General features: G+C 51.6%; 1 protein-coding gene across 5 annotated transcripts in view; it reads left to right on the forward strand.

Annotated features, from left to right (window-relative positions):
- Nucleotides 1-17,603, forward strand: part of KIAA0319L (KIAA0319 like) — a 105,699-nt gene extending 88,096 nt beyond the window's left edge. For all 5 annotated transcript variants that reach the window (XM_066269702.1, XM_066269703.1, XM_066269701.1 and 2 more), the window contains exons 16-21: nt 1,077-1,236; nt 5,198-5,340; nt 7,041-7,163; nt 7,721-7,811; nt 9,455-9,546; nt 16,395-17,603. In XM_066269702.1, the coding sequence (XP_066125799.1) occupies nt 1,077-1,236; nt 5,198-5,340; nt 7,041-7,163; nt 7,721-7,811; nt 9,455-9,546; nt 16,395-16,582 (797 nt within the window). In that variant the 3' untranslated portion in view covers nt 16,583-17,603. The remainder of the gene's footprint in view (nt 1-1,076; nt 1,237-5,197; nt 5,341-7,040; nt 7,164-7,720; nt 7,812-9,454; nt 9,547-16,394) is intronic.
- Nucleotides 17,604-20,270: the final 2,667 nt, after the last annotated feature.

The following is a 20,270-nucleotide window of genomic DNA, read 5'->3' on the forward strand; positions in this document are numbered from 1 at the left end:
TCTGTGTTTAAAATCAGATCACAGCCTGACCTGTGGTGGCGCAGTGGATAAAGCGTCGACCTGGAAATGCTGAGGTCACTGGTTCGAAACCCTGGGCTTGCCTGGTCAAGGCACATATGGGAGTTGATGCTTCCTGCTCCTCCCCCTTCTTTCTCTCTGTCTCTCTCTCTCTCTCTCCTTTCTAAAATGAATTAAAAAAAACAAAAAACCAGATCACAGATAGTCCACTAATTATGTACATTATACATCAGGAGAGGCAAATGGTGCACTCAAGTATGTGAATAAGGTATACTGAATAATCACAGACCTTCAAGTGTAGAACAGCCTTTAGGACATAATCAGAAGGAGAGCACAATGGTTTCCCAGTTGTAGAGTTGTAAAGAAATTGTAGCTGTGATGTGCTCTAAGGAGATCCTTGTTTCTTGGCTGCCTGGATTACCTGTGTTGACTGTTGTCACACCTGTAGGGCAGATGCATTCCCATTATTGGTAAGACGCATTAGATGGGCATCTTCCCTTCCACTGTTGTAGACAAAGTACAGTGAGTCGCTGAAAATCGGGTGTGGACGAGGCAGGTAGTTAGAGAACCTCTGCCTGGCCTGGAGAGTTCAGCAAAGCCACTTGTTTTAAAACAAGTGTTTCTTAGCACTGGCTGGATGGCTCAGTTGGTTGGAGCGTCATGCTAGTGCGTAGAGGTTGCTGGTTCAATTCCCTGGTCAGAGCACATATAGGAGCAACTCTGTATTCCTATCTCTCTCTCCCTGACTCTCTAAAAACAAACACAAAAACACTAAATGTTTCTCTTTCCAACTCCTTTCAATAAATCCTGTTGCCTCCCTGTCACTAGCACATGTGTGGTGATTCTCAGGTTGACACAGGGACCAGGAATCCTTTCGAACCTCTCCAAGCCGGCACCAGACGCATTACTAAGAATTCATTATTGTCCCTTCCCATGTGAAGGTCAGTTGCATCTCTGACCACTCCCCTCACTTTCTCTCCTGTGCCCAAACACACACACACTGCCGGGTCTGTGAGCTTCCCTGCTTCTAAACCGTGACTATTCCACACGCTTTCCAGATCCCAGGAGAAACGACCTGGTGGAGATCATCTTGGATATCAGCGTCAGTCAGCTAACTGAGAGGCTGAAGGGGATGTTCATCCGCCAGATTGGGGTCCTCCTGGGGGTGCTGGATTCCGACATCATTGTGCAGAAGATTCAGCCATACACGGAGCAGAGGTAGCCAGGCAATGAATGGAGTGTGGGGGGTGGAATACCAGGGCCCCCTGGGCTTCAGGATTAGCTGAGGAAGTAGTGAAGGAAGGGTGGACTCTGACCAGAAACCACTCATGGTGTCCCTTTCTTTAATGGGCTCTTTTCTTCTAGTTCAGGTCACATGCTCTGTGCAAGACACTGTGCAGAGCACTGGGCTGTGGGTCAGAAGAGGTCCATTATATTTGAAGGCCATAGTCTGTTAGGGGAAGTAGCCAAGTAAACACACAACATCAGTGCAGTGTGACAGAATGTGTGGTATCCTGGAGGCTCAGAGGCAGGGGGTTAATTCTCTCAGGAGGGTTGGGGTCGAGTGAAGTCTCAAGATTTCCCAGAATACGTGAAACTTGCATTGGCCAAGCATAGGAGGACTAGGAGGAAATTGGGAACGGGAAACACTGAGCAGGTGTCCTGTGGGAGGAAAGTACAGCATTTCCTCTGGAAGAGGCATTGGCTCTGGGAGCTTACGGGCCCCAGAACGTGGTGGCAGATGAGGCTGACCGTGTGGACTGAGAAGTCACGGGCAAGCCCAGGAGTTTAGTTTTAATCGTTTGGGCAGGAGGACTCAAGGTAGTTTGTTTTATATGTGTGAAGTGTTTGTTTGTTTTGTTTCCCAAGCAAGAAAATCAGTTGTTTCTTTAAAAAAAAAATTTTTTTTTTATTTTTAAGGGAGTCCAGTAGTGTGAAGGCTAGACTAAAATAGGGAGAGACTGAAGGCTGGGAGGCCGCTCAGGAAGCGTGTGGACTAGTCTAGTGAAAAGGGGATGAAGCCTGAATTAAGATAGTGATGGTGGAAAAGGCAGAAGAGAAGACATGAAAAAGAAACTCAGAGGTAAATCAGCAGGACTTGGAGACCCTTTGGGAATGAAAGGGGGGTATCAAGTATGAGGCTTTTGGTCTGGATGCTCGGACAGGCAGTGTGTGCCATGAATTGAGAACAGGGATGCAGAAGAACTCAGTTTCAAAGAAAAGGTAATGAGTTCAGTTTTGACTATTGAATTTGGGGTGTCTTATGGGTTACATGGGGAGATGTTTCATCAGATTGTAGCAAATGCAGGCTGGAACTTGGGGTGGAGGAAAAGCCAGAGGGGGTCTGCGTACAAACAGGAGTGGAAGCCATGAGGACAAATACACTGTGTCAAGAGGGCTGAGGACAGAACTCTGGAGAACACCCATATTTAAGGAGGAAGCACAAAAGAAGAGGCAGTAAAGGAAAGTAAGAAATAGCAGTCCTAGTCAGACGGGCGGAAGGAGAGCCCGGCGGGGCTGGTCTGCTGGGGGCTGCGGGGGACCTGGGGGCGGGGGGCCGGGCTAGGCTCCCGAGGCTCACAGAGGTGCAGGTGCCGTGGGATGCAAAACAGGCTTTGGGATTTGTGATTATCAGAATTACAGTGAGAGCATTTTACTTAGATGTTGGGGGCAGAGGACAAATTTATTCCATGGTTTGAGGACACAGAGATGGTAAGTAGAACACCTCTTTGAAGAGGCTGGTGCTGAAAACAATATGGTGAATTTAGAGGTACTGAGGATGAAATTTAAGACGGTTGGTACAGACGTCCTGTGTTTTGTCTCTGAGACTGGAGACAAGGCCGTCAGCTTTGGGGAGGGGGAGCGAGGTGGGCAGCCTGAGGAAAGGGGTGAGGGTTGGGGGACAGCAGCCGCAGGGAAGGTGCTGGCCTTGAGCAACGTCGGGGTCTCAGCCCAGGTTAGAGGCGTGAGGTAAGGGCAGTGGTTCCCAACTCGAGCCCCACCGCAGAGTCATCTGGAGCTTCTGTGAACATACCCTCATCCAAGACGCAGCCTGGACCTTGGTCTAGAGCAGGGGTCTCAAACTCAACTCAGCATGTGGGCCGCAGAGCAAGATCACAGCCATTCGGCGGGCTGCACTAGGTCTACAAAAGGCAACTGTTACGCAACACTTTTCTCACTGCAGTTGAAAAAAAAAAAAAATCAGTACAACAAGCACAATCGTACATGCAGTTTACTCAGTGTCACAAAACGACCAGAAACTGTAGTTCTCATCACAACTACTGTTAACTAAGCTAATATCTAGCTAGGATGCTAGAGAAATGAAAAATACAAGTAGGCCCCTAGGCTTACTTAATTTTATCCAAAATATTTTGAACTTCGTGGATTAGTCTGCGGGCCGCACAAAATTGTTTGGTGGGCCGCGAGTTTGAGACCCCTGGTCTAGAGTGAGGTTTGGGACATCTAAACGCTGAAAGCGCCCGCAGTGAGCCTGATATGCAGTCGCGGCTCACTGGAGAGGAGAGAGCCTGGGGACCAGGACTTTGTGAGCTCTGCTCAGCAGCCGGGAGTAGGCAGGGAGAGTGGCTGCTTGGGTCGCTCCAAGCTAGTGGGACTCAGCTGGGTGCCAGCAGGGGAAGACACCAGCGAGGGAGCTGGTGTGAGCACTGAGGAAGGGTTTGCTCGCAGATTTGCTCAGTGCTCCAGGTGTGAGGGCGTGAGGAAGGGAAGCTTCGCGATGGCTGGCTTCTGGCTGGCTTAGCTGAGGAATCCTGGAGGGGCTGCATCATGGCAGGGGGACAGTGGACAGATTACAGTGGGAAGGAACATGACCCCCCACCAGACAGGCTGCTTCACGTCTCTGAGCCTGTTCTACCTCTCGGAAAAGTGTCAGTACCCATTCTGTAGGGTTGTCATTGAGGATCCAGTGAGATAATGTTTGTGTAGTTCCTGAATGCACAGCAAGTGCTCGATTAGTGGTTATCATAAGTTTATGTTGAGACATGTTGGATTTGAGGTTCCGGGGATAGATAATCTAGCAAGTATTTGCAGTTAAGATTCAGTCACTCCAGGGGGATGTGGGGAAAGGGGATCAAGATTTGAGAGTCACTGGTGTATAGACAGAAACTGAAATTACAAGCGTGGATTAGGAAACGACAAAAAAATAATGAGACATGAACACAAGGCTTCTGTGGTAAAGCTTTGTTTCTTGATTCTGGAATTTGTGATAGATACCCCATCATTAGCCTTCCTGTGCAGCAAGCTTCTAGAAAGTCTTTTATGCTACTGCTTCCCAAACTTGTAGGCCATGCCACACATAGGAAACAATGCCATTTGGGATCAGTAGACTTAACATTGTAAGCAGCTGGTCCCACCCAGCTATGCTGTGTGCTGAGGGGATGAGTATTGTATGGGCACCTACAAACCCACTGTGACCCGCTGGTGGGAACATGCGGCCTGGGAGACGGGAGGCTCCGGGGCAGACTGCCGGAAGTGGGGGCCAGGCCATGGAGAGCAGCCTGGGTGCCGCCGAGCTGTGAGCTCAGACATGGTCTGCCTTGTACAGAAACTGGCAATCAGAAAGTAAACAGATTCTGGGCATGCGGTAACATAATCTTGCACCAGCTGCACCATTGTGTAGTCTTTCTTGTTGCTGTCATAGTAACGATCGTGTTGGCTATGTTTTGGCCTATGGATAATTCTTGGATACTGTCTAATAATTTACATTTTACAAAGCATCATGGTTTGTCTTACAAGTAAGCCAGGCACAAACCCAACAGTACCACAGTCTTAGCTGACAGAAGGGATGTAGTCATAACCAAATCCCCATTTTCCTGACCTCCAGTTACCTGTATGGAATGGGTCTTGTCAGCTGAGGCAGCTTGGGGCATTTCTGAAAGCATAGGTTTTGGAGTCAGATGTGTCAGGGTTGGGATCTGGCCCTGCCAAAATTAACTGTGTGACCTTGGGCAAGTTGCTTAACCCCTCTGAGCCCCAGTGTTGTCCTTTGTTAAACGGAACAATCACTGATACCGCCTTTCTCATTGACTTGCTATGAGAGAATGCACGCAGTACTTAGCATCAGGTCTGGCACAAGCAGAGGCACTTAGCAAATGGTAGCCACTGCTGTTGCTGTTGACAGCTTCCGCTCATCCACACATACTGTCGCATGTCTCTGCAGCACCAAGATGGTATTTTTTGTTCAAAATGAGCCTCCCCACCAGATCTTCAAGGGCCGTGAGGTGGCAGCGATGCTCAAGAATGAGCTGCGGAAGCAAAAGGCAGACTTTCTGGTCTTCAGAGCCCTGGAAATCTATACTGTCAGTGAGTACTTCGGGGGGTGGGAACAGGAGCCTGCCAGTGCCCAGGCTCACCTGTCCATCCCCGCCGTCCTGGGGCTTCAGCTCTTGTTCCCCCGGCACATGGAGAAATCTCTTTCCTCCTGACTTAGACAGGGTCTTAACCTGGGGTCCACGGCCCCTGAGACAGTGTTCAGAGGGGCTGTAAGTTTGAACAAGAAAAAATTTCATCATTCTTTTCACTTATCTCTAACTGAAATTTATTATTTCCCTCAATTATAAAGGTAGGCAACACATGACAGTGTTATTAATAGAATCCATGACTTTGAGGCAGTGGAAATCACAGGTAGTTTTGTATCACACAACATGAAGAAATATTTTTACTCATTATTACTTCAAAGTTATCAGTTCTTAGACCCACTTCTAGATCTTGCTACTTCATGTTTTAGTAAAAGCACACATATATTATTTGGAAAATCACATGCTTTTGAGTGGGTAAAAAAAGCGGCGGTACATTTACACAGTGGACTACTTGGCCGTAAAAAAGAAGGAAATCTTATTTTTTGCAACAGCATGGAGGGACATTGAGTGTATTATGCTAAGTGGAATAAGTCAAAGGAAGAAAAATACCACATGATTTGCCTGACCTGTGGTGGCACAGTGGATAGAGCATTGACCTGGAATGCTGTAGCCCCCGGTCAAGGCTCATGTAACAACCAATGAACAACTAAGGTACAGCAGCTATGAGTTGATGCTTCTTACTCTCTCTCTCTCTCTCTCTCTCTCTCTCTCTCTCTCTCCTCCCTGCACCTATTTCTTCGATATGATTTCACTTATATGTGGAATCTAATGAACAAAACTAACAAAATAGAAACAGACTCATAGGTACAGAGGACAGACTGACAGCTGTCAGAGGGGTGGGGGTTGGGGCTGAGTGAAAAAGGTAAAGGGATTAAGCAAAGGAAAAAAAACTCAGCCAAAAATAACACCTCGGCCCTGGCCAGGTAGCTCAGTTGGTTAAAACATCATTCCAATACACCAGGGTTGTGAGTTTGATCCCTAGTCAGGCACATATAAGAATCAAGCAATGGTCCCTGGCTGGTGGCTCAATCGATAGAGCATCTTACTGGCATGTGGACATCGTAGGTTTGGTCTCTGGTCAGGGTACACAGGAGAAGCAACCATCTGCTTCTCTGACCCTCCATTTCCCCTCCCACAGCCAGTGGCTTGATTGGTTCGAGCATGGCCCTAGGCGCTGAGGATAGCTCAGTTGGTCTGAGCATTGGCCCCAGACAGGGTTGCCAGGTGGATCCTGGTTGGGTGCATGTGGGAGTCTGTCTCACTATCTCCCCTCCTAAAAAAACAAAAACAAAAACAATCAACCAATGAATGCATAAGTAAGTAGAACAACAAATTGATGTTTCTCTCTCCTCCTCCCTCCTTCCTCTCTTCTTCCCTGTCCCTTCCTTCCTGTCTCGCTAAAATCAATCAATAAATTAAGAACTGCTGATATACAGAAAAAAGTAAAAGCAGTCTGGAACCATGTTGCAGGGGCCTAAGTGCTCTAGTGTTACCCGACCGTGATGATGTTGGTGGCAGTGTGCCCAAGCTGTAGAAGCTCTTGGGGCAGGTCTTCAGGAAACTTCACCCCAGGCCCCTGAACTGGGGCCTTCCTGCCTCCTGGGCACACTGACTCCTGTTGTCTTTCTTTCCTGCTGCTTTCAGCATGCCAGTTGAACTGTTCCGACCACGGCCGCTGTGATTCATTTACCAAACGCTGCATCTGTGACCCTTTCTGGATGGAGAATCTCATCAAGGTGCAGCTGAGGGATGGAGACAGCAACTGTGGTACGTGTTCCGCGGGGCACTGTGCCAGCTGGCTTGGCACCGACTGTGGCACTGCGTCGAGTGGGTGGGTGTTGGTGTTTCCGAGGCAGATGAGCAAGTGAGAAGAACTCTGTGTATTTTCTGTTTGCAGAGGATTTTAACTTCTTTCCTCCACACTTGCTCAAGGTTAAAGGAGAGCTCTGAAGCAGTTGTGTAAGAACCAAGCTTAAATCGTACTGGCTGCAAACTGTAGCCTGCATTAGACCGGGGATAGGCCTTTGTTTTCAGGGTGCCCACACGCCATGCCTAATGGGAGCCCTCAGCTCACTGTCCCCCCTCCCCTCTGTCAAGCTCCTGTCAGCTGCCCTACTGCCCCGGGCCTCAGAGGGACCCAGAGAGCCGGGGCAGTTCAGGAGCGCAAAGCTTCAGCTGCCGTCAGCTCCGAGGTCTCACCTTCCTGGGGGCACTCGGGGTCATTCTTATTGACAGTGAAGCCACTCTTGCCCAAGGTGGGGACAACCCAGACCTCTCTCTTTCCTTTCTCTCCACAAACCTGACCATTTTGTTTTTCTTGGCAGAGTGGAGCGTGTTATATGTTATCATTGCTTGCTTTGTCATTGTTGTTGCCTTGGGAACCCTGTCCTGGACTGTGATCTGTTGTTGTAAGAGGTAAGATGGAGTCTCCTTGGAAATGCATTCGGGCTTCTGGTCGTGTAGTCATGCATCAGAGGTGTGTGGCCTGTTCCACGTGGAAGGTGCTGAGTCCTGGTTCCTTTCTTCCTGACACTGCTCAGCAGTGTGGCCCCCCAGCGCATGCGCGGGGAGGTTCCCCTCACCCTCTGCCACTGCAAGGGCAGCAGCACAATCCTCCAGCCAGGGGCTGTCAGCGTGCAGATCAGCTGCCCAGGACATGTGGCCAGGACGGGAGGGGGCAGGCCTGGGTGTAGCCCTCGATGACAGATCTAGGGTGTTTGTCCCTGAACGCTCGGACCTCAACCCTACCACCCACCACGAGCTCTTCACTTTCTCCCAGTTTCCTATTGGGATTCATGTACACCAGGGGTCCCCAAACTACGGCCCGACCGCATGCGGCCCCCTGAGCCCATTTATCCAGCCCCCGCCACACTTCCAGAAGGGGCACCTCTTTCATTGGTGGTCAGTGAGAGGAGCACAGGATACATCCTGGAGTACTGTATGTGGCGGCGCGGCAAAGCGCAGGGTCGCTCACGAATAGTACTACTTCCGATGATGCTGGGCATATGCGTCACGGCTCCGGAAGCAGGTTGTATCACTTGTTATGGCTAGCAGTGACAAATATGGAACCAGACATTGACCATCTCATTAACCAGAAGCAGGCCCATAGTTCCCATTGAAATACTGGTCAGTTTGTTGATTTAAATTTACTTGTTCTTTATTTTAAATATTGTATTTGTTCCCATTTTGTTTTTTTACTTTAAAATAAGATATGTGCAGTGTGCATAGGGATTTGTTCATAGTTTTTTTTTTATAGTCTGGCCCTCCAACGGTCTGAGGGACAGTGAACTGGCCCCTGTGTTAAAAGTTTGTGGACCCCTGATATACACTTTTCACACAATTAGTCTGGTTACATGTTATGGGTTTTTCATTTGGTCTTCCTATCTAGTATTACAATATTTAATGGTAGTGCTTATTGTGGTTTTCATTATTAATACGTATGATTTCCACTTTTTTTTTGTATTTTTCCAAAGTGAGAAGCGGTGGGGGTAGGGGGAGGCAGACAGACAGAAAGATTCCTGCATGCGCCCAACAAGGATCCACCCGGCATGCCCACCGGGGGGCAATGCTCTGCCCATCTGGGGTGTTGCTCCGTGCAATCAGAGCCATTGTAGTGCCTGAGGCAGAAGCCATGGAGATGTCCTCAGTGCCAAGGCCAACTTTGCTCCAATGGAGCCTTGGCTGCAGGAGGGGAAGAGAGAGACAGAGAGGAAGGAGAGGGGGAGGGGTGGAGAAGCAGATGGGCGCTTCTCCTGTGTGCCCTGGCTGAGAATCGAACCCGGGACTCCTGTACGCCAGGCCGACGCTCTACCACTGAGCCAACCGGCCAGGGCCTGATTTCCACATTTACTGTGTGCTGAGCACCACATAAACATCATCTGGTAACTTCTGCTTTAATATGCATGGCCACCTTCTCCCATCTTTCAAATAGGGAAGTGTGTCACCTGTCTGTAGACTCACAGGTAAGTGGCAGAGCTGAGAGTCAGCCTGTAGTGGGGAGCTACCAGAACTCCACACACAGCCTCTTTCCTGAGCAGGGGCGGGATTGTGTTTTTTAGGCAAAAAGGAAAACCCAAGAGAAAAAGCAAGTACAAGATCCTGGATGCCACGGATCAGGAAAGCCTGGAACTGAAGCCAACCTCCCGAGCAGGTAGAGGCCCTGGGACCTGGGGCTCAGGGCATCGAGATTTGTGCATTGTTTGTGAAGAGCCACTGTCACTAGTGTCCCCACAAATGTGTCCCCAGCAGCTGTTTGGGCTGGAAAAACACCTTGTCTCCTACCTGAGGAAGGCGAGGGCTGACGTGGCCCAGTGGCAGCAGAGCCGCCTGCTGGCCGGCTCTGGCGCGCCCCTCTCAGCAGTCCTGGCACTTTACGCCGGGCGAGCCCTCTTGCTTTCCTTTTCTGCTTATTCCCCTCAGGATTCTGTCCTGGCGTTTAGCTCTTCAGGCTGGCGCCTGAAGTCAGGCTCGGACACCACGGTCTCTTCTTTGGGCAGACAAGAAGGGGGTGATGATGCGATCAAAACCAGTGTCTGCCAGCTGACCGCCTGTCACGGTCTTCGGTCTTTCTGCGGGACTGAGCGGTGCCAGAGCAGGCAGGAGGGCAGGGCCCCTGGGTTCTGTGTGCGGGCTAGGAGAGCAGGACGGCAGAGGCCTCCCTTCCTCGGCTGGGCTCCTGCTCGCTGAGCTTTCCACCCAGCATGGGTGCCGCAGGACAGGCATCGTCTGTTTGTGGAAACTGGACTCTGTGGCGCTATTTCTAAACACTGCTAGTGGAACAGTTTCTATTACAAAGTACTGTTCATCAGCTCTTGGTAGGGGAACACAGAGAGTTCTAAGACAAGCTTCCTCCTCGTCAGTGCAGTGAGGGAGAGAGGACTTACCCGCAGATGAACGCTCACGGGCAGTCGGGCTCTGTCCCTGGGCAGCTCGGTTGGAGAATGCTGTGTGGTGGCACCTGGGGGCGCTGGGCTCACACACAGAGAAGTACAGCCGAGAACCCACGCGCAGACGGGACCCACACGGGACGGGGACCCACGCGCAGACGGGGACCCACACGGGGACGGGGACCCACGTGGGACGGGGACCCACGCGCAGACGGGGACCCACGCACTGCTGGGAATGGGGCCTGAGGTAAAAATGTGCACAGCCCACCCTCCCCACATGGCCATAATAAGCCATAAGCGTTGTTCTTATGCTGCTGACAAGGGTTTCCCACCCCCTGGAATCCTTCCTTCGGCGGCTTACTTTCAGTCTGGAGGGCACGGCCTCAGCGAGCTTACAGCACTTTGTCTGCGGGTTCACATCTCTGTCCAGGAAACTCTTTCTCAACCCTCCCTTAACCTGCTAATTAAAGTCGCGCTCACCCTCTCCCACGTCTGGTTTGGCATTTCACTGTGTTTCATTAGTGATTGTGTCTGTCTCCTTACCAGTCAGTGGAATCCTTGAGGACAGGAACTGTGTCTTGCTCATCTGCGAGGATGGGTTGAGACGCTGTGTACCAGGCCCTGTGCCAGACCCACTTGTGTTATGGTAAAGCAGACAGACAGCTTCGCTCATGCGCACTTTAGCATCAGATAAACATTAAACAGACAAACTCACGAATACACACAAACGTGATAATGAAAGGTCTTTATAAAGAGTGACAGGCTGCCTGACCTGTGGTGGCGCAGTGGATAAAGTGTCGACCTGGAAATGCTGAGGTCGCCGGTTCGAAACCCTGGGCTTGCCTGGTCAAGGCACATATGGGAGTTGATGCTTCCAGCTCCTCCCCCCTTCTCTCTCTCTGTCTCTCTCTCTCCTCTCTCTCCCTCTCTGTTTCTCCTCTCTAATAATGAATAAATAAATTAATTAAAAAAAAGAAAAAAGAAAAAAAAGTGACAGACTGAGACCCAAGGGACTATAGGAATTAGCCATGTAAAGACTGGGAAATTGCCTAACCAGGCGGTGGCACAGTGGATAGAGCGTTGGACTGAGATGCAGAGGACCCAGGTTTGAGACCCCAAGGTCGCCAGCTTCAGCGCGGGCTCATCTGGTTTGAGCAAAAAGCTCACCAGTTTGGACCCAAGGTCACTGGCTCAAGCAAGGGGTTACTCAGTCTGTTGAAGGCCCGCGGTCAAGGCACATATGAGAAAGCAATCAATGAACAACTAAGGTGTTACAACAAAGAACTAATGATTGATGCTTCTCATCTCTCTCCATTCCTATCTGTCTGTCCCTATCTGTCCCTCTCTCTGATTCTCTCTCTGTCTCTGTAAAAATAAATAAATGTATTTGCCCTCAAAAAAAAAAAAAAAAAGACTGGGAAATAGCATTTCAGGCAAAGGAGCCAGGTTGGTGAAGGCCCAGCTGCTGGCAGGAGCAGTGGGCATCTGGGCAAGTAGGCGACATGAGCGTGGGGCGAGGGGCGTGCGGCCGGACGGGACCTGCTGTGGGTTCCTTCTGAGAGCAGTGGGAGCCATGGATAGTTTGTAAGGGGCAGCTGGTGCGATACGATTTAATTTTAAAAATACAACTGTGGCTTCCGTGAAGGAATTGGAGGGGAAGAGCGAGCGAGAGGAGACTCAATAGAATGTCCTCGTGGTGGCGATGGAGGGACAGAGGCAGACAGAGGCTGGGCAGTCTGGGGGAGACTTGATATGTGGGCTGAGGGCTGTGAGAGGAAGATGGTTCCTGAGCTGCTTCTCTGAGCACCTGTGTGGGGGGTGATGCCAGTCCCCGGGATGAGAAAGCCTGGAGGAAAGGTGGGAGACGGAGGGCTTGTGCAGAGCCGTTGTGAATAGGGATGAGGAAAGGAGGCTGGAAGAGCGACAGGGACCAGACTGTGGAAGGGTTTGTACATCAACCTAAGGAATTGTTTATTTAAAAAAAAAAATGAAGTGAGAGGCGGGGAGGCAGAGAGAGACTCCTGCATGCATCTGGACCAGGATCCACCCAGCAAGTCCCCTACAGGGTGATGCTCTGCCCATCTGGGGCTGCTGCCCTGTTGCTTGGCAACTGAGCTATTTCAGCACCTGAGGAGAGCCCATGGAGCCATCCTCAGCTCCTGGGGCCAAATTTCTCGAACCATTCGAGCTATGTCTGCAAGAGGTGCGGAGAGGGGGAGGGGTGGAGAAGCAGATGGTCACTTCTCCTGTGTGCCCTGACAGGGAATCAAACCCGGAACAGCCATGCACCAGGCCAACGCTCTACCACTGAGCCAACCGGCCAGGGCCAGGAATTAAGCATTTATTTTGATGGTGATGAGAAGTTCAGAAAATTAATGACATTTTGATTGAAGGGGAGACGTTACAGATGGAGGCCAGCAAGGTTTCTGCAGTGGTTGAGGAGCTAGTGATGATGGCTTAAACGGCATCGCGTCCTTGTGATGGAGGGATAGAAAGGTCACCGCTGACTTCCGACCTGAGAGGCAGGAATGTTAGCACCTTTGACAGAATTAGGACATCTGGTGCAGTGGGGTTTGGGTGAGAGAAGATGAACTGAATTGAATTCAGCAGAACAACTAGGACTGAACGTGTCAACGGAAGCTTCTGCGTGCTGGTGACGTCAGCACCACAAGCAGATGAACTCCCTTGTGGGGAGAATGTTGAGGGATGAAAGAGGGGCCTGGCGCTGAGGAGCCTAAGCAAGTTGTCCAGGGGCGGAGGGCACCGTGAAGGAGCCTCAGCGGGCTTGCCGCAGGGTCGGTTTCTGGTCACCTAAAGAGCCGGAGTGCGGGGTGATGGCAGACATGGAAATGCAGGTTTTTAGAGCAGGCTGAGAGGAAATGGAGGCCCTAAATATTGCAGTCCATGTGGAAGTTGAACAAAGACAAGGGGAGAAGCCGCAGGATGAGGGTTAGAAGACACGACTTCCTCGGCTGGAGTTCAGGAGCAAATCTGTGGGCAGAGAAGCAGAAGGTCCAGGCAAGGTTCCTGAGAAAGGTGGCGGGAGGGGCAGGGAGGACAGTGGCGTGTAAACGGAACTCCCACACTTCTGAGGCCAGGCCGGGGCCGGGGGCGGGAGAAGCGGGCTGGCGGCACTGGACGTGCTGGTTGAAAGGCACAGTGGGGAGCGGGCCCAGGGCAGATGGCAGGCATCGTGTGCAGGGGAGGATGGCGAGGAGCAGCCTCGGGGTGGCCAGTGCGCCTATGTCACCGCGGGGAAAGGGGATGAGGCTCAGCAGGGCTTCCCTTGACAGCAGTGTCCCAAGACTACCCTTGGTTTTGGGGTGGGTCCAACCAGCCCAGAAGCCCTGGCTCTTTTCTGGGCTCTGTGCGTTAGCAGGTGCAACCCAGAGCAGGGTCACTAGTAGGGTCGGGAATGGGATTCGAGACCACATTGTGGAAGGCACAGAACTGAAGAAGTTCCGCTTGAAGAGTAGACTTAGTGGGTCATGTTGTGAGGAAGAGGACGTGTGTAGGGTCTGGAGCCGCAGGAAGCCTGGATGATGCGTGACTGGAAATAGACGGTCCCACCCGAGGAAGCTCTTGGGCACGAAGTCCACCAGGCAGAGTGTGGGGACTGCCTGCCCTGGGAGATGTGGTTCACATTCAACAGCTGTTATTTTTGGTTTGGTTTCGCTAGTCTATTGATTAAAAAATTCTATTGATGTATATTAGTTTGAACCATGTGAAATTGCTGATATTTAAAAATGGCAGTGTTTTGTGGTTCAGCCTAGTATGTACAGAAAATCAAACACAGCTTAATGGATTTTCCCAACTGAACCGGCCATGTCACCCCCCACCCCCCACCCCCGCCAAGTGCCTCCTTTGTGCTTCTTCCCAGCCGCTGCCTGTCCCCGCTACCTGCCTTACTCCTGACATTTTGGAGTAGTTCACAGAAATGGAATCACTGTGTTGGCTCCTTGCACTCAACAGTCCATGTCTGGCATTCATCCATATATCGCATATAGCAATAGTTTATGCTCATTGCTGTATAATTTCCATTGAGTGAGTATTTTTATTCATCAGGCATATTGTTGATGGGGAATGTCTTCCTTTCCATGTTGGCTATTACGAAGAGTGCTGCTGTAAATGTCCTGCCACGTCCTTAATTGGACATCTGTGTGGGTTCCTGTTCAGTGTAGATCTAGGAATGGAACTGCTGACTCATAGATATGTCTGTTCAGCCCCCACTGATGTTACCCGTCCTGTTTCGTGAGTGAAGTCCACTCAGTTCTCCAAGCAGAGCAGCAGCCGTGATCAGAGGGCGTGCTGTGCTGTGCTGTGCTGTGTGCCGGGAGCGTGGTGCCCCCGCGGGCTCCTGGCCTCTGCTGCTGTGCCCAGCAGGGCTGTGGGGATGGAGGGAAGCTTCAGGTGGGGCCTGAGAAGGGGAAGCCACCGGGGGCACAGGAGGCAGGGGCATTTCATCTTCGGGGGCAAAGCAGGGTTTTGAGGACCTTGAGCTCCCCTGGCCTTGGTTTTTCTGAGGACCTTGAGCCCCCTGGGCTTGGTTGGCTGCTGCCCCCACCATAGAGGAGGGGCCCGGGATGCTGGTGGTGTTTGGCTCTGCTTTGATGTCTCAAGAATCAGTGGGTGGCGTGGCTATCTGCAGTCATGTCCCCAAACGGTACCTCTGAGAAGGACAAGGACTGCAGGGTGTGGCCCGAGGTGCAGATGCAGTCCGGGTCTGGCTGTCCTCAGCATTCACAGCCTGCAGGCATATCTGGCCAGGAAGGGGCACGATGGCCAAGAATCACATCACACACTCATTCAGTGTTTTCTGGGGACCTGGGTGGGACCAGGGGAGGGAGAGTCATTGTTTGATGACGATTCAAACACACCTCACCTGACTGGTCACCTCTTGGGGGTGGGCAGTGCCAGGGCCCAGGGCACTGCCAAGCTGGGTGCTTGCTGTTGGCAGTTCCCGGTCCTCGTCCTGCTGTCTCAGCTTTCCTTTTGCTCCCCTGGAGAGTATCAGGAGGCAGCTATCTTGCCGCTGGGGGGGATCTGCCCTAAAGCCATTGCCAGACTACAGTATGGTGTGGCCTCTGCAGCCATAGGGAGGGTAGTAAGTGACTTCCATGGCTTGTGGAATCTCAGACATCTTTTCTGACCTCAGGTGCTTCATGGTTTTATTTGTGGGGTTTTTTTTTTGTATTTTTCTGAAGTGAGAAGTGGGGAGGCAGAGAGACAGGCTCCCCTATGTGTCCGACTGGGATCCACCCGGCATGCCCACCAGGGGGCGATGCTCTGCCCATCTGGGACATTGCTGCAACTGGAGCTGTTTTAGCGCCTGAGGCGGAAGCCATGGAGCCATCCTCAGTGCTTGGGCCAACCTTGCACCAGTGGAGCCTTGGCTGTGGGAGGGGAAGAGAGACATAGAGAGGAAGGAGAGGGGGAAGGTGGAGAAGCAGATGGGCACTTCTCCTGTGTGCCCTGGCTGGGAATTGAACCTGGGACTTCCACATGCCAGACTGATGCTCCACCACTGAACCAACCAGCCAGGGCCTCAGGTGCTTCTATGGGTCCTTATTTGTGTGTTCTGATGAGCTGCCAGCTGGGCCTGCCAGTCTGGCTCTCCTAGCAGGTGAACCCGCTTGAGCAAACGCCGCTGTAGAGTGAGGTCACATCCTCCATCAGCGTCAGGAACTCTGGGCAGCACTTCATGTCCATGCTGAGCCAGGACTTGGTGAAAGCTCATTCTTTACAGTTTGTATTCTTGTTCCTTGTGCTTTCCTGCCTCCCAAGAACTCCACCCTATTCATAAAGGAAGATAAAACATTGCATATATAAGAGAAAGAAGAAACTGTCATTGGGTGGCACTCACCAAAGCTACTGGAGAGAGACAATCAGCACAGCAACGCTGGCCTCGTTTCCTGACTCCCCTGTGGGGCTGTCCCCACCGGCCAGCACGGGGAGGACTCAGGAAGCTGCCCTTGGCCTCTTGCAGCCAGGAGAGGGGACCATGGCTCCCAGTCCTTCGCTCCTCTTCAGGCTGGGAGGCTGGCTGTAGGGTGTGGCTCAGGCTGGGGGAGGTTTGTGCTTCTGACACTGGGGTCCCTTCTCTCTCTTGCAGGCATCAAACAGAAAGGCCCAGTGCTGAGCAGCAGCCTGATGCACTCCGAGTCGGAGCTGGACAGTGATGATGCCATCTTCACTTGGCCAGACAGAGAGAAGGGCAAACTCCTGCACGGTCAGAATGGCTCCGTGCCCAATGGACAGACCCCACTTAAGGCCAGGAGCCCACGGGAGGAGATCTTATAGCCAGCCAGCGGGCTGTCTCCTCAGGGCAGGGGTTGGCAGTGCCGGGTGCCGAGCATTGCCAGGCTGCTTCTCATGCCTCCCCTCTCGGTGGGCAGCTGTTCTCCCAGCATCTGCTGGTCACCTCCCCCTGTATCATCCCCAGCCAGAGCTGCTGGTACCTGAACCCAGAGAGACACTCCAGGAACCCCTGAACAAGCTGTGAATGAAGACGGAGGTTTCCTTTTTAAACCCGTCTGGTAGGCCCCGCCCCAAATAGCCTTACCTCAGGGCCTCCTTTTCTGCAACCCCTCCCTGCCCCACGGCTGGGCGCAGCCCGCTCCTGGCACCTCTCCAGCTCCCCGGTGGCAGTGTTGCCGTCCCCAGGGCACCTGCACAGTGAACCCTGGCTGTGACCCCAGTCTGCTGGGCACAGCACCAAGCGCCACCAGCCTCCAAGAGTCTGCCCCACGTTCTCTGTTCTCTTCTCTGGGGTGGAGTGTGCTCGCTCACCAGGCCCAGAGCACGTGGTGCCTTCTCACCGCAGATGCCGGGCTGGCAGTGCAGAAACGAGGTCTGGTCCAAGATGAGGGGAGAACTGGCTGTGTGTCCCAGAATGCCTCCCCTCTGGCCAGCGGTGGCCACTTCAGGGCTCAGGCCACCCCCGTGCCCGGAGACCGCCACACGGACTAGAAGGCCGTGGCGTGAGAGCGCACGTGTGCGATCGCCCCACCTTGTTTTTCCTATGTCCGCCCGTCTTCTGCATACCTCGCGGTGTGTGTGCGTGTGTGTGTGAGCACGCACTCCTGGAGTGTGTGAGCATCAGCTCCTCACAGGGCTCTCGGCTACTCACGAGGCAGGCAGCCTTGACCTGGAAAGACTTTCAGCTCCTTGGAACAGAGTTCCCGATCCCTCCGCCGTTTCCTCAGCATGGTACCTGGGTGTTGAGGAATGGGCGCTTCGGGGAAGTTACTTTTTAAAATGAAAGTTTATACTACTGTACTACTGTCTGTTGTGAGATCATTAAACACGCTATTTAATTGTTCACGAGTGTGCTGCTTTGTGCCTGTCACTGACCTGTACCATGGGTCCAACCACCTGTGCGTCCCGGAGAGGTGATGGCCTCCGGCAGGGAAGCCGGGGCCTGGCATCACCGCCATGGCCGCCCCCGCCGCTGCTCTGCCTGAGGAGGGCGTGCCTGCGGCCCCTGCTGGCCAGCTGCCCTGGCTTCCAGGGAAGGGCAGTCTTCTGTCCTGTCTTCCCTCCCTACAGCTCCCCCTCGCCCTGGGGCCTAACGGCCACGGTGTGGGCCTTTTCTAGAATAGCCAGAGGAGCACTAGATAGCGGCAGCCTCGCATTTCTGGAACCTCAGTAGGTACCCATGTGCTTAGAGAAAACTTACCAGGAGGCAAAACTCAAAGAAAACCCCTAGGGCTGGAAGGCTGCAGCCCTGGCCCTCCTGCCTAGGGAGAGACTGATCCTTGTTGTTCCAGCTTCCCTGCGGCCCCCTGGTAAGTGCTAGGAGCTGCAGAGGCAGTCACGCACACTGAGTTACTCTCTGGAAACAGGCAGGGAAAGGTGTGTGTAGTCGGGCCATCAGCCCCTAGAAGAGATTCAGGAGCATCGATCAGGCCCCGACTCTTATGGAATGTGTGTTTAGTTTAAGGGCCCCTATACAGGCTTTGTTAACCCAGGCCACTGTTACAGCCGCTTCCACCTACGTACTGTATTTCCCCATGTATAAGACACATCCTTTTCTGTAAAATTTAGGGTCTAAAAACTGGGTGCATCTTATATAGTGGTTGTAGATTTTTTTAAAGAAGTATGGCATTTCAAATGCCATAGATGGAACTGTAGATGAAGCAATATATGAAGACAGTGATTTGTCATCAGACACAGATGAGGACAAGCTAATAGATGGGAGTTTTGACAGTGATGAGGATTTGTATGAATTTTATGGTGAATAAAACTTGAGTTCAATAACTTTATGTAATAATTTTTTTTTTCAAATTTTGGGCCCCAAAATTAAGGTGTGTCTTATATATGGGGAAATATGGTAACCCTCCAGTTGATGGTTGGTATTAGTGACCTAGTTTCCAAGATTTCCAGCACTGGGACTGTGGCTATCCACTCTTGCGCTGAGTTGCCCAGGTTTGACATGGAAGGGTATTAATCAGGCTATTTTGGTCACAGGGGAAAAAGTAGTTACCTCTCACAGAAAAGGACAGGCCTTGGCCAGCTCTCCAATTCTCAGTGCAGATTCAAAACTGTACCCTAGCCTAACCTTTCTACATACACTTCCGATTTCTCTCCCTCCTCACTTCTGATCAACATTTTCCTGGGCGTCAACATCTGTGGTTTTCATGCTGGCTGCCTATTAGAATCACCTGGCCACTTTTAAAAACCATACTGACACCTGGAACCCACAACCAGGAGGTTTTAATTTTTGAATATTTAACTGTCCTGCTCTGGCTAGATAGCTTGGTTGCTTAGAGCATCGTCCCAAAGTGCAGACGTTGCCAGTTCAATCCCTGGTCAGGGTGCACACAGGAGCAAATTGATGTTCCTGTCTTTCTCTCCTCCTCTCTCTCAAATCAATACAATAAACCTTTTACAAAAACATTCAGCCAATCTTTTATTAATATTTCAGGTAATTTGTGCACCCATACCATGCCCTCGATGAGGGAGCCTTTAGCAGTTCAGTTCTAAGACTTGCAAGCAAGTTGGGTTTGGTAGACAGAGGGAAAGTACCCAGACACTCAGTACCTCTTAAGCACCTCAGAGAGAAGCCCTTGAAGTTGGGTGTGGCAGAGACCAACCGGTCACTGAACAAGCATCCCTTTCCAAGACACACTGCTGATCTATACCTCCCGACTTCTGCACAATATGGACAGAGCGAGGTATTCCACTTTCAGCCCTGGCCTGTGACTCTGTGACTCCATTCCTTTCCTCTGTCTGCTGGCCAGAGCAGAGGAGCACCCCAGGGACTCTGCGGCCATGGTGGAGAAAAATGGAGGGAGCCCTCTCCTGAACCATCCTCTAGAAGAGAGCTGCTCCACCAGAATGGTGGTAGATTGTCATGAGAGAAGTAAACTTTATTGTACTAGCCAATGCATTATAAAAAAAACTTAGGTTAAGATTATGGGTGCAGGCTCCCTTCTCTCACCGGCCTCCCTGGGCCCGAGTCCACTACCAGGGTGGACAATGACATCTCAGCTGAGGCTGCCACAGCAGCCACTCGAGATTATGCTGCCCTAAGCTGCAGAGAGGTACTGACCACCACTGCAGACAGGAGGGTAGAGCCATGAAGGACACTTGCTCCCGTTGCCCCACGCATCCCAGCACAGCCTGGCAGAGACAGTGGAGACACCCCCACCCCCTAAACAGTGGGGACAGTAGACATTAGTGAAAAGGAGGTAGCTCTGGGACCTTGCAAAACCAGTTCTCTACCATCCGCCATATTCCCCCCACCACATGGGGTGCCTTTTAACAGAGGGGAGTAGGTACACAGCCTTTCCCTTAACCAGAGCGATGCTGTTCTATCACAATCCCAGATGTGCAAATGCTGCAGGTAAGAAAAAACAAAAACTTATTAATACCATCACTGGAAAATAAAATAACTTACCTATCAATCTGCTGAATTGTTGAAAGCAAAACAGCATCTAAACAAGAAAAGAATGATCTCAGATGCATATAGAGAAATATGCCATCA

Source organism: Saccopteryx bilineata, chromosome 3 (assembly GCF_036850765.1).
Source record: "Saccopteryx bilineata isolate mSacBil1 chromosome 3, mSacBil1_pri_phased_curated, whole genome shotgun sequence".
Classification (NCBI taxonomy): domain Eukaryota; kingdom Metazoa; phylum Chordata; class Mammalia; order Chiroptera; family Emballonuridae; genus Saccopteryx; species Saccopteryx bilineata.